Raw genomic sequence first — 15227 nt, 5'->3', positions numbered from 1 at the left:
ATGACTGGAGGAGGAATTCTGGGAGTTGAAGTCCACAAGTGTTAAAGCTGTCAGGTTTGAAGACCCCTGGGGGTTTTTTTCCCTAAAGGGTTAGGGGTGCAAGGGTCTTGTAACTTGACAGCTTTAAGAGTTGCGTGCTTCAAATGCCAGAGTTTATGAGCCAACATTTTGGTTGCTAAGCAGGAGCGTTGTTAAGTGATACTGATATTATATAACACTTTGAATTAAGCGGGTACCTTGAAGAAACATAACTGAGTTTCAAATAATACTGATTTCGTTGTTGTCTTAGGTGACATCTGTGAAAAAAATTCGGGTGCTCAGGCATGAAAATGTGCCGCTCAAACACTATACTTTTCTGCTCACATCGAAAAAAAATTAGAGGGAACATTGCTTCCGGGTCTGTTTTGGCAGGTCACTGCGTGGTGTGGCTCTCTGACTCTCACAGTTTAAAATTTTGGCTCTTTTTGTCGAACTTGTTTGCCACCCCTGTACTAGGCAATTCTTGTACAAGATTACATTAAAATAGTTTGGATTTTCAGAGGGAATGCTACTAGTGTTTCACAAATTAAATAGATATTATTACAGAAGCATTTCAGTGGAGGCAGATATCTTCTGCTGGTATGAAAAATAAAGAGGGAAAGTGAATGGCTTTTATTTACTTTTATTGAGGCCTTTAGATAATTTTTGGTTAGTTATTTTTATACTGAAATGATCATTGGCATTTGAAAATAGTGTTGGATTTATCTGATTTGATGCATAAAATTATCAAAAAAATATCCTGCAGTAAATAATAGTAGTTTATATGAATACTTGATATTCTATATTATAGAATGCTTTCTCCATTCCCTTCATATTTCCTTTCCTGCAGTTAAATTATTTTATACAAGTTGTCAGCCACTTACCAGCTTACTAATAATATTTTTATTAGAATAATGATACGGAATTCCTTCACAAGGCAATCTATTCCTAGCATCAAAAACATTTCATTCATGCCCTTGGGGGAGGGGAGTACATTTTACATTGGGGGTATATGTTTGGGTGTTATCACAAAATGTCTCTTGTGTTCAGAAAGGCTGAACCTTTCACTTACTGTCTGTCATGTGTCATGCAGTACTATTTTAGACTAAAACATTAATTTAGAAGAATGCTACTTTTCTCTTCTTCCCAAATACTCCTTAATTGCCAATGCAGGGTTTTTAAAAAAATTCCTTCTCACCCCGATGGGTGTATGTGTCTTCCTCAATCTTGGGTCCTCTACCAGAGGCCTGGGAGTTTAAAGGTTTTAAAGTTTAAGTTTAAAAGGTTTAAGTTTAAACGGTTGCAGGAACTGGGTATGTCTACTTTAATGAAAAGAAGGACTAGGGGAGACATGATAGCAGTGTTCCAATATCTCAGGGGTTGCTACAAAGAAGAGGGAGTCAAACTATTTTCCAAAGCACCTGAGGGCAGAACAAGAAGCAATGGGTGGAAACTAATCAAAGAAAGAAGCAACTTAGAACTGAGGAGAAATTTCCTAACAGTTAGAACAATTAATCAGTGGAACAGCTTCCCTCCAGAAGTTGTGAATGCCCCAACACTGGAAGTCTTTTAAAAGATGTTGGATAACCATTTGTCTGAAATGGTAGGGTTTCCTGCCTAGGCAGGGCATTGGACTAGAAGACTTCCAAGGTCCCTTCCAACTCTGCTATTGTATTATTTATTTTATATAGTATCTTACCTGTTTCCTAGTGCTGCACTCTTTTGGACAGAGATGTTGTTCCTAAAATCTGTTGAAGCCACTCTCCCAGCATAGGATTTACAACCCCGAGTGCTTCTACCACCACTGGGGCCACTTTGCTTTTACATTCCAGAATTTCTCCTTCAGGTCCTTGTGCTTCCAGCTTCTTATACTCCTTCCTGATCTTACTATCTCTTGACAGCATTGTATATATTACCACTGCTGTCTACTCCTCGTCTACTACCATGATGCCTGGTTGATCGGCTGTCTGTCTGGATATGGAAGACCCACAGAATATTAGTCTGTTTATTTCCACTACTTTCTGTGAAATCTCCCATCTTGTCTTGGGAGCATCTAGCCCACATAACTCTGCAGATGTTCCTGTATAACATGCCATCAACTTTTCTTGCCATTCAGTGTATCCTGTTCCTGCCTGCATCTTACACCCTGTCTCTAAATGTTAGACTGTCCCTGAATATTCTCTGCACAGTATGCACTTCATGTCCTGTCTAGTGTGGTATACCCTTTCTTCTGTGGATCTGGTGCTTAGTGCCTGTTCTTGTGCTATGATCTGTGCCCCCCTGTTTTTTAGTCCAACTGTTTCCAGCTCCTGGTAGGATTTCCCAACATCTGTGGTCTCATTTATCTATCAGTGATACATCCCATCATCCCAAGATGATGCAGGATCTTGTTTTGCCATGCATTCCTTTGTTTGTTCTTTCACCCATGTCTACAGTTGCATCAAACATTCTCTCATCATCTCATCTTTTGGTGCCATCTTACTGATGTACAGCAGATGCTTTGCCTTATCCTTGGATGGTACTTGGATGTTGGTATCCCCCTTGCTTCCTCATCAAGGTTTCTATGTGACTATGGAATATCAAAATAATTGTATAGCTATTGTGTAGCTGGTCTGTATGTCTACTTTGTCCTCTGATTGTATCTCCACTCCATCAGTTTTAACTTCCTTCCTTCTCTTTTTAAACTATCATTTGACCACAGTTCTCCAGTCCAATGTCTTCACCATAGATCCATGTTAGATGGATAAGAAAGATGATGATTGATCCACTCTTAATATGGATATCATCCATGTAAAGGGAGTGGCTAATGGTAGTTCCACACAAATATTGGGATGGCATGTGGAACTCATGGTAGGAAACTTGCATTCATGCCGGTAGACTTGGAAGGGTCTAGGGTCCCATTGAAACAAACACCTAAGGTGCACCTAAGGGGAGAAGAGATGTCAAGTGAGGGAATCTACAGTGCAGTCTTAATAAAAAGCAGGTGAACAAGCTGTGATAGAGAAGAAAAGCAGGTTTAATTGTGGTTCTGTTATGGCTATCATTTTCTCCTCATTTTTATTATGTGTCCTTTTTAATTATTGCTTTATTCTTATACTCTGCTACAGTTTATCACCAATATTGTCTAGATGTATTCAAAATTAATTAAATGCATGACAGCATTCCTGTGTTTTTTTGTTGCTAACAAATTGAATGTCTTTGCTAAAGCCTATTTGCTTTAAGAACAAAAGCTATCTTGAGCAGGAAAAACAGTTTCTCTTCTAAGCCAAACAACTTCAATTTGTATTAGTAGTTTTTTTTCCCAACAGTACGCCCGAGGCAAATTGGACCTACTATGTTCCTGTTAGATACTTGCTTTAACTACAGTGGTTTCCACCAAGGTCCTCTGTTCCGGCGGGAACAGAGGTTTAATCCTATTGGTCGAAGGGTCTGACAGCTCCCTATAAAAGGGCTGCTGTCAGACTCAACCCTCACTGGATTGTTCTCACTTGTACTTAATAAAGAGCTGTTGTTACCGTTAGCCTGTGTGTGCCTATCCATTACCCAATCTAACATTTCCCACCCCCTTTTTTTGCATTGATTTATTTTGACTCACTAATGTAGCTCTTAAGTTCCCTTTTATTACCTTAAAATATGTATTACACTTATCATGCAATTTGTTGATAACAGGCTTTGGGACACTCCTTTGTACCTTACATATTTGTTTCTTACAAATCCATACCAATTAATACATACCTTGTCTGTATTTGTGGGTGTGCACGTTTAAAATTCTGGTACAATTCTGCAGCTGTTACTAAGCTCTTCTACAAATGATGTACACATTATGAACAGGGGAATACTTGTATAAAACTTTGAAAGCCATCTGCCTGGCTCGGCTTTGGTAGTCTTTTATGTATAAATGGGTGGCCTACATATATACTTTGGTTGAGATTATGCTAGTGCCTGCATGCCTGACACCAAGTGCCATATTTAATATTAAAGTATTGGATTTCACAGTCAATGAAATAAGAAACTCCTGAGTTTGGTGGCCACTTTACATTGTTACTGTCATCACAAAGGTCTTGTCAATCTTGGCTTAAAAATAAAGTGGAATATCAAATGTACTGCAAGAGCGTTCCTTTCAGCTTTACCAGTCAGGGATTAAAAGGATGTTAATTAATACATACTAACCTCACAGAATAAAGTGATATAAATTTTGGCTTTGGATCACTTGCTTCCTGAAATCCAGTAGGCCATTCTCCTCTTTCTCCTTCTCAATATGCAGATACGTTTTTATCATCCACTCAAAACAAAAGTACAGTACATGAAGAAACAATTTCATATACTACTAGTTAATAACCTAACGTTGCCCGGATATTTATTTATCCTAATCCTGTATTAGACAGGAAAAGCCCTGATTTCAGCAACAATTAAATTAGTTACAAACATTTTCCCTGTGACCCCAGAAGCATCAAGGAAAGTGATAGCACCTTCTTGTTTTGCTAGCTGATCCATGATCATTTGGTATGCTTTTTTCAGATTTTGATCTAGAAGTGGCTTCTTGTCCATGATATTTGCGCTAAGCTGTTCGACATTGTAGTTCTTTTCTTGTATGTAATCTGTCTGAAGTATGTCATGCCGGTCTCTTAGTGGTGTAGGCAGGCCGAGTTGCAGTAATGTTTTCACTTGTTGAAAATGTGTGGACCAAACGTAACTTCTAATGTTGAATTTTCCCCTTTACCAGAGAGAGCCCCCTTGTGGAGTACTGTGAAGCTGTTACCATGGCAACTCCATGCGCTGTACAGTAGCATTTTACGGCAGTATGGTAGAAGCTGTTTTAAGGCACAACAGGCTGTATCTTAACAAAACACACCCCATGATGGATGTTAGGGGTGTCTTACCCCCACAGTATTTGTTTCCAGAGAGTAAGTCATCTATGTACCAAGTTTAGTTGAAATTGCTCAAGGCATTCTAGAGTTATGCTGGAACACACACACACACACACACACACACACACACACACACACACAGCCATATTAATATATATAGAAGAAGAAAATTGATTCCAAGTATATTGTTGCTAGATTTACTATGTCTTCTAAAACTAATAGTAACATCTCTTGAGTCAAAGTTGATTATGAAAACTTAATGGAATATTTACATAGACTTCTTGGTAACAGAATGAAAGTGATTTGGTGCTGCCTTCTTCCGGGATGTTTTCTATTTTCTAATCTAGCTTGCACTTCTGATATTTATCATGATTTTTCTTTTAAGTACCAACCAAGATTGCGTGGCCAAGGTTTGTTAGATGTTGCTATAATGTACATGTGGTATTTCACATACTGAAGGCAACAGATTACAATTACTTCAACACAGTACAATTTTTTTCAGACCCGAATACATTTAATATAATTTAGGCAGGTCTATGACTTCTAAGATTTCCTTATACGATTCTATAAACACAGTGACCTTGAATTAAGTTCAGTTCTCTTTATTGAAACTTATTACTAGCTAGCTGCACTTGGAACTCTATTAGAACTTCTAAGCTATTTATTTTGCAAGGCAATTGTCTGAGTACAATTACCACAAAAGTCATCTGGCAACTGACTTATAACAGAATTTGCAATACAAATCAATTGTCAGTACTTGAAGAAGCATGAATGAGACAGTTCTTTTCCTAAGAATGTTTTTATATCTCCATAAGGAAATGACTTGCTATGACACAGTAGTATCACAAGGGAATGGCAAACTGAAACTATGAGAAGGCTTTCATTTCATGCTGGTGTAGAATAACTATGCCGACTTACTCCAGCTGTCTTTCAGCCCTGTCTATCAAACACAAGGCACTGGCTACTTCTGTGTTTGCCAAGATGACTATGTAAACGTGTAAACAATGTAAGCTATGTAAGATGTTTTTTTTTTAAAGACAGATGTACAAAATTTCTTAAAAACAGTTGAGAATAACCTCATAATACCTATTCCAGTGAATAGGTTCTGCTGATTTTTCCTTTTGCTCACTTTAGAGTAGAATTGCTGGTTTCTCTAGCCCAGGGGTGTCAAACTCATGTCGTCACGGCAGTGTCACATGATGTATTGGGACTCTCCCACCCCCCTTGCTAAACCGGATGTGGGCATAGCCAGCACATGACACATCTGGCCCATGGGCTGGAAGTTTGAAGCTCTGCTCCAGCCCTTATCCTGAGTCATTAAAGTTAACAAATTCTCTTAATTTGTTAAAATTGTTGGCTGCTTTCCAGGAGTTGAAATTGATTTATGTAGACCTCCAATTTCTCCCCAAAAAAATCCTGTCAATTACATGAATTTGAAATATTTGTTGTTGTTCGTTGCAAAGACGTGTCCAACCCATCGCAACCTCATGGACAACGTTCCTCCAGGCCTCCACCATCCTCTACCATCCTCTGGAGTCCATTTAAGCTCATGCTGACTGCTTCGGTGACTCCATCCAGCCATCTTATTCTCTCTTGTCCCCTTCTTCTTTTTCTCTCAATCTTTCCAAGCATTAGGCTCTTCTCCAGTGAGTCCTTCCTTTCCATTAGGTGGCCAAAGATAGCGATTGACCCAAAGTCATTTAATAAACTCTATGATGAAGGTAGCCTTGGTCTCTGCTATGCTGAGTTTTCTTTAGAGAAATCAGTAATCAGCTCTTTAATCTCAGTGATTCAGGAATCCAGTCTAGACTATAAAGCTGATATAATTTTTAAAAAATATGCAACTATTTTACCTTTCACTTTTTCCTCAACCTGGTTTACCCCAAACTTTCAACAAGTGTTTCTGAAGCCTCTGAGAAAGCTCTTGTTTTAAGCTGGAATGGAAAAGAATTGTCAGCTAGGATTGCCTTTTTCTTATAACAGACTAACAATTGACTGGCAGAATGGAGCCAGAATATATTTATTTAGATCTTATATTATGATTAATTACATTTATTTTACTTAATACATACCACCCACAACCCCCAAAGGACTCTCAGTGTCTTGCAATTAAAATCAAACTTAAATAAAAATGCAACAGAGCAGATAAGCACATTACAAAATTAAAAACAAAACAAAGCAAAACTGAAAAGAAAGCTCTACAGCTCCTCTGGCTGCAAGGCCTGAGAGAACAACCACATCTTCGAAAGTTTCCTGAGTGGAGGAGCCGCACAAATCTCTGGAAGGGAGAACATCCCACAGGTCAGGAATTGGAACAAAGGAGATGTATTTCTAACAGGGTGGCTAAGATGCTGAGCTTGTCAATCAGAAAGGTCGGCAGTTCGGCAGTTAGAATCCCTAGTGCTGCATAGCGGAGTGAGTTCCCGTTACTTGTCCCAACTTCTTCCAACCTAGCAGTTCAAAAGCACATAAAAATGTAAGTAGAAAAACAGAGACCCCTTTGGTGGGAAGATAACAGCATTTCGTGCGCCTTCGGCATTTAGTCATGCCGGTCACATGATCAAGGAGATGTCTTTGGACAGCACTGGCTCTTCGGCTTTGAAACAGAGATGAGCACCACCCCCTAGAGTTGGGAACGACTAGCACATATGTGTGAGGGCAACTTTTATTTTTACCTAGATGTATTTCTGGGTCCTGCAATGTGAAATTCTTTAGTTTATGGGATCCAGAATACAGCTTCCTAACTGATTGGACCTGGGACTGGGGAGTAGAGGCAACAGGAGCATCTGATGGTGATAACTTGATGTATAAGATTTGAAAATGGCATAATTTGAACGAAGGACATTTCCTTTATTTCATTCTTATTTTTACATCTAAGAAATCACTCATAAAATGTTCAGTCAGCTGTGTACTTTTTTCACCAAAACCGTTTATTAGCACGGTCTCTTTCAAAAATAAAATGCTGCATTTCTGGTTTTTATTGCTGACTTTTTCGATATGTGGACTGACATTGTTAAAATGATAAACTAATACAGAAAAACTATAGAAGCTTGAGGATGTTCTCAAGCTTTATAAATAAAAGAGCATTACATAAATCTCCTGTTTAATCACATCATTCACATCACATACTGTACATCTGGCTGAAAAACTGTAGTTTAGAATTAGGACTTTCTGCTTTAGAAGTATTTATTAGTTAATATATATTTTGTTCTTCCAGGTACTGGTGAACATTTGTCATCTAATAAAGATTAACTACATTACTTTCAATATGATATGCATATACAATATTTTTATCTATCTATCTATCTATCATCTATCTATCTATCTATCTATCTATCTATCTATCTATCTATCTATCTATCTATCATCTATCTATCTATCTATCTATCTATCTATCTATCATCTATTTATCATAACTGTAGCATACATCAAATAATTTGGAATTCACCCTGGATATGGGGCTACATGGGGCTACATGGCTTGGGGGCTCATGTTTTGTTTACCTGATAAACATTACGGTTAAAACTGACATAAAATTACTTTTTCAATGGCAATTTTATAACCGTGAAAAGAAGCCCATTAATCTTATGGAAAAGTTTTTAAATTATTTTTGGCATCACTTTACTGTGTGCTATTAGACTGACAGTAAGTGGCTTATTATGCTGTAATGTGTTATAATAAAGAGCCTACTTTAGAAAGCAATATATGCATCAGACAATTAAATATTGTGACTTTAGGATATCTATTTTTAAAAACATTCCTATTTAAAAGACTAAATAATTTTAGGGATGATGGGGGGGGGGAGAAATATTGCTTGCAAAAGGGACAGATAAGACAGGACCTAGCCCACAACTGTATAATGGGCAAAGCAAGATACACAGGAAAAAACTGCACAAGCTGTAATAAGACAATGGGAGATTTATACTGTAAGACATGCAAAATTTTGTTAATGTAGCCTTAACTACTTAACTACATAGTAGAGATAGAATTATCTCATTTGGTCATGTTTTCTGTCTGGTCTATCTGACAAAGATTGACAAAAAGTGACTTTAAATCAGTGACGTGCAGTCAGGTGAGGCAGGTGAGGCACAGCCTCACCACTCTCATCATGAAAAAAAAAAGTAAAAGGAAAAAGCTGAGCTAGTTGCTGCCTCACCGTGGATGACTCTGCTTAACCTCACTGGTGCTCTCCCTCCCCAAGTGTAGTGACTTCCTCCCCAGGCCCCCATTCATTTCTCTCTCTCACACACACAGCTGGATAAAACTATATAAAAATCTAGCCCAGCTTCACTGATTACAAGTTTGAAAAGGCAACGTGGCTCCACCTGCAATCAAACTACACTTGGGGAGGGAGAGCACAAGCGAGCACTGAGGAGACCACAGGAGTAGGCAGGAAGCCAGGCAAAGAGCCATGCTGTAGTACACACACTTCCCCCCCAGCCTCTTTCTTTTGGAAGGCTCGGCTCGGCTCGGCTCCCCTCCAGCTTCTCTGCCTCTCCTCTCACCCCAGCCTGCCAGCAGCAGGTGGTGGGTGGGCTTTATTGTGTTCCAGGCATTTCCCACCCAGACAGCAGGCTGCATTTGCAATGGTGGAGGTGTTTGGGAAAGGCAGCAGGGGAATGGGGGGGGATGGCAGAGGAGCTGCTTTCAAGCCACTGGAAAAGATATCCAATCCACCTTTTGTGTGTGGGGGGGTTTATTTGAGAGTGAGTGAGAGAGGGAAGGGGTAGGAGAGATAGTCCAATTCAACTTCTGTGTGTGTGTGTGTGTGTGTGTGTGTGTGTGTGTTTGAGAGAGGGGGAGGAAGGGAGAGAGGGAGGAAGGAGGGGAAGGAGAAGAAAAAGAAAAAGAAAGAAGGAGCAAAGGAGAAAAACAAATGCTGTCACTTTAAATTGGAACTGAGCATGCCTGGCTGTGGAATTCTGGGAGTTGAAGTCCACAAGTCTAAAAATATTTCAAACCCAGCACTGTGTCAGTGCCTCACCAGTCATAAACCTCACCGCACGTCACTGCTTTAAATGTAGTAGGTGAGATCCAGATATTCAGTTCCTTCATCATAATGGCTTTTGATAGAAAGGTCTATAAGGCTAGTTCTTTATATAACTTGCCCAAATCCTCCCACACTCTTTCAGGGGACCCTCCAGCTCTTCTTAATATATGATAAAGAAATACAGGATGCATATTATTTAAAAACTAGCCGATAACCCAGCATTGCCTGGGTATTTATTTATAGGGGGAAAATGTCCAGACCAAACGTAATTTCTAATGTTGGATTTCCCCCCTTATCAGAGGGAGCCCCCTTGTGGAGCACTGTGAAGCCATTACCATGGCAACTTCTGTACAGTAGAATCCATTTTATGGCCGTACAGAAGCCATTTAAAGGCACAACAGGCTGCATCTTAACAGAACCCCCCCCCCAAAGGGTGTTAGGGGTTACCCCTACAGTATTTTTCTCCAGAGAGAAAGTCCTAGACAGTGCTGATTTAGCTTCAAATAGACTACTATTCCACAGAAGTGGAAAAACGGCCCCAGTAGCCCCAGCCTCCTTTCCCTTATAAAATGGGGAGCCCCTTGAAGGTTTTCCTGAGATGAATCTACTGATAGAAATAATTCTGATAGGAAAAGATAGGTACCAAGGTACATAGCTATAAAGGTTTTGTAGATTAAAACCAACACATTGAATTGCAGCTAGAAATCTACTTGTAAGTTAATGCAGGACGATGACACAGGTATAATGTGCTTATGGAAATAAATGTCACCCCTGGGATTCTACTACATTTTAATAAAGAGCCTATCTCGAGTTGTCCTCAGGCAAGCTGATAACTAGAGCATATTGATAGGAACATTATTAAAAGTGAAAATGTCACATTTTGTGGAATGATAGAGTTGCCCATATAAAGAAAATGGCTTATGCAAAAGAATTTCAGTTATTTTCAAGCCAATTAATCTTGATTTAACTGAAGAATCAGAAACTGTAAAATTTCATGGTAATTCAGACATAGATGATATATGTTTATGAAGAATTATAGTATATTTGCTACATATAAATTTACTTTATATTTTTATTGGCTGTCCTGGCATGCATTAATTATTTCAGGACAAAATCAAGTAAGTCAGGAAGGAGACAACAGTAAATTAGAATTGGCCAGTTTCCTCATTTGAGAGTAATCTATAGAGCAATATATGCCAGTGACAGGTGGAAGTATGTTGGATTTCAACAACCCCCTCCCAAAATACTTCTAGAAACCTCAGTCTTTTTTGCCCTTATCCCACTGCTTATTTAATTAGTCACTATTCCAGGCTAAATAGATGGATCAGTGGTGGGATTCAAAAATGTTAACTACCGGTTCTGTGGGCATGCCTTGGTGGGCATGGTGTGGCTTGAAAGGGTGGCTTGTGGGCATGGCAGGGGAAGGATACTGTAAAATCTCCATTCCCACACCACTCCAGGGGAAGGATAATGTAAAATCTCCATTCCCTCTCATTCCAGGGGAAGGTTACTGCAAAATCCCCATTCTGTCCCGATCAGGGGCCAGTCAGAGGTAGTATTTACCGGTTCTCTGAATTACTCAAAATGTTCACTACCGGTCCTCCAGAACTGGTCAGAACCTGCTGAATACCACCTCTGAGATGGATGTATCTGATCAGAAGGCCGGAATACAGATATTATAAACAGGCAATTATAATCAATGAACACTTTGAAAGTTAAAGATAATGGGAAATTGATATCTCCTCTTCAAAGAAAAGTAATGCAAGAGGATATGAGAGGTTTAAGAATTGACTTATCATTCTGAACTGTAATTCCTGATTATTCAGAAACTTGCTGAATAGATATTTGCTATGACTATTATTTCATTCTGTAAGTATAAATCAAATTAGTGTGCTTTTAATTGTAATCTACTGTCTAATTGTTAAAATTTATCTGAACAAAAGTTCAGATAAGTTTTTTTCCCCACGGAAAACAAGGTAAAATCACTCTTCAAATTTATCTGGACCCTTCGTACATTTGTAACTTTAAAAAATAAACATTTTTTAAACTACTCCTTTTCTATTTATTCTCAATTATTTTTAAAGTCATAAACTTGTAGTTAACATTTTCTTTTGCTAAGGATTGAAAGAAACTCACCCTATGTGTCAAACATGTCGATCCAAATAGCTGAAGAACAGTTAACAAGCAGTTTCTGAAAGAGACTAGAAAACTGAATTCCAATATTACCAATTATGTAATATTTCTTTTCAGGTCCTCCTGGTAAACGAGGTAAGCGAGGAAGAAGAGGAGAGACCGGTAAGTTTTTAAACAAAAAAGTAATGCATTTTCTTTGGATGATATAAAAATATTATTTCTGGCCTTTTTTCTAGTAGATTAAGTTAACAATGTTTATTGGCTGCCTTTATTAACAACTGTACTGAATGAGAGATGAGAGATTACGAGAGAACCAAAAAGGGATTACCACCCAGGACTGCCTTGAACAACTTCTGCCCTATAGATAATTGAGGCTGTAGCTTTTCAATCTTTTGCCACTTACAGTGGTAACTGATGTGCTTGAGAATGAAATTTCCAAGTGCCTGGAAAAGGGTCTAAGTCAACTTGCCATGGCCAACTCGCTCAGAGACAACTTGCTGCAAGACAAGATATCGAAGGAAAGAAAGAATGCAAAAGGAAGGATAAAATGAAATGTGAATGACAAAAATTAAAATATTTTAAAAAATATTTTAAATAATTGAATTGTTGAATTGTTCTTTGGCGAGTTGTTCATCAGTGAGTGAATGAAAGTCTGTGATTAAATGTATTGACCATGTAATAACATGGCATTGTTATGCTCCTGAAAAAAAATATTTCAGGAGAAAGGAAAATTCAACTTATGCCAATCTTACTCCTTAGTTCTATTTGCATAAAATGCTATGTAGTTTAACACTAAGAGGATCAGCTGAGTCTCCTGCATGATTCAGGATAACTATGATTATTTTGGGATTAACACTACCTTATGTTCCAATTAATTAACTAGTTAATTAAAAAAAATAACTTTAATAATCAATAAAAGAAGGAATAAAGCACAACTTAGAACATTAATTTATTCCTAATCATTGGACCAGAGGTGAAAGAGCAGGAGAATATCATGCTTGTTATATATCACATTATGAATTTTGGGATTTTAATAAGAGATTTCAATAAGATGTCTTATGTGTTTAATGAGATGACATTATTAAAGGGAACTAAATTGTTTTCTGTTAGGAAAAAGATCCTGTGTATTAAATATATCTTTAGATTTAGACCTTTAAAATCAAGAAATTACTTTAGCTGATTAGCATCACATTATTAGCAAAAGTCTGGCTACATTTAAGTAAATTTCAATACCAGCTGTTCCAGATACTTTTTTGCAACATGAAGTCAAGAGAAAAAAGAAAGATGAATAAAAAAATAATTGATCTGATGGTTACCACTACCCCTTTTAATAGAGCTAATATAAATATTTGAAGTTTGACAGTCTCAAGATTGGTGTATAAAAAAATTAGGAAAATGTGCCAATATTGCTTCACAAAATGTGATATTTTAAGAGGGATCTTGCATAAAAGAAATAAAAAAGGAGAAGACATTTAAGAAGCAATTTTTGGTTCTATGATTAGTGGACTTGTCTATCTTGGCAAAAGTAAATGGTAAAATATAGATCCAACCAACTCTACTTTTATTCTAAAATTAAATACTATGGGGAGAAATTAATATGTTTACTTGGAGGTGGATGGTAGAATATAAGGTTAGGGTTACCTGAGCAGAATATAAATATTAAGAGTATACCAGTTCAAAATGAGTTAAAGTGGTTTAGACCTTGCCTGTTTTTTTTTTCAGCCCTGTAAGTAGGATGCAGCTGCTTTAATGAATTAAATCATTAATATTAATGTATCTGTTAAAGCAGCTATACTGTTTTAATGAATAATGGAAAGGTACTGCATTTATATAAAATCTGAAGCACTATTTTCAATGCTGTACTGATGCTGTAAAATAATTTTAATAACTAATAGTGATGTTGTTTGGCTATGAATAATACTAATCTTCAAATAATATTAGTGTTTTAAAAACTCATGTGTCTATATGTATTTCTTCTTTTCTTCTGTTTTCTTTTCACAGGACCTCCTGTAAGTACAACTGTTGTACTATTGGATCTTCTGTTTATCAAGATTAGGAAAAAGGTGTTTTCAATAATGGGTAAAAGTGAGCCATATGTTAAAAGTGCCAATTTCTTTTCAAAAAGCAGTCAGTTTTATTATTAGCAATTTTTAATCTTGAATTTTGGAAGGGGGAGTAAGGGGGAAAACACTATTTTTAAACTTAATCTCAAAACTCATGTGCATTAATATTTAATATAGTATGCTAGGCAGAAAAATCAATACTTTAATTTTATTTCATAACAGCATATTATAATGTTATAAGAATGTTTTCCCTCAATTTATTTTTTAAAAATCAATGGAAGTACTCAGCTAAAGCCTCATCCATCCAAAAGTCTGCATGATGGTTTAATTTGTCTGATTGAAAGATGTAAATGTATATACTAATCAGGATGTGCTAAGTTTGTATATTAAGTAAAAATGACATATTGATCCTTTATTCTGGAAAAGGAATTGTTGCAATGGTATCAGAGATAAACCTTATAATTTCTTTCATACCATGCAGTCTATGTATTATCCACCCATTTCATTCCTTCTTCAGACTGAATCAATAGTAAAACTATAAAAAATACACTTGCTAATTTTCTACAGCCTTTACTCTACAATAAAATCTCAATTTTAGGTGACCATTTGTGGGGTGTTTTCAAATTCTGAATTCATGTTATTTGTCTGTCTATATCACTGACCATTGTTTAACAAACAAACCATAGATTTAAAGACCATTAGTCCATTAATAAGAAATCAAGATGTAAAGGTCATTAGTCCATTAAATAGAGATGAAAACCAAAATCCATTTCACAATTGTTTTACTAATAAGCAGAATTTACATATATTACAGAATGTAATCTTTTGCTAAATTATGGCTGGTATTACCCAAGTAAAATCTTGGTCTTTTTTAATTTTGTGTTAACTATGGTTGAGTAGGATGTAGTGCATTCAGTAAATTTGTCCTGTTTTGTTTTGCTGAACATTTTTATTTCATTTAGCAGACTTGTACATAGAATCATGCAAGTAAGCCTAATTTCATATAGCAACATATGTCTTGGAGACAAAATAGCCATTGTATGAATTATGTTTATTGAGCTTAAACATTCTTAAAAGACATCATAATTGAAAACATTACTTAAAGGATATTAATCTTGCATATCACTTTTCTTTACTCAAACATTATTTTGGGGG

General features: G+C 36.9%; 1 protein-coding gene across 1 annotated transcript in view; it reads left to right on the top strand.

The window, feature by feature from the left end:
- COL25A1 (collagen type XXV alpha 1 chain) overlaps positions 1 to 15227 on the top strand; it is a gene marked incomplete at its 5' end in the record, with an annotated part of 298043 nt that overhangs the window by 135384 nt on the left and 147432 nt on the right. Inside the window, one exon of the mRNA XM_081960325.1 lies at positions 12127 to 12175. Coding sequence (XP_081816451.1) covers positions 12127 to 12175 — 49 coding nt within the window. The remainder of the gene's footprint in view (positions 1 to 12126; positions 12176 to 15227) is intronic.

This window comes from Natrix helvetica (assembly GCF_964273705.1).
Source record: "Natrix helvetica genome assembly, chromosome: 7".
Classification (NCBI taxonomy): Eukaryota; Metazoa; Chordata; class Lepidosauria; order Squamata; family Natricidae; genus Natrix; species Natrix helvetica.
This window is presented reverse-complemented; position numbering and strand designations above follow the sequence as displayed.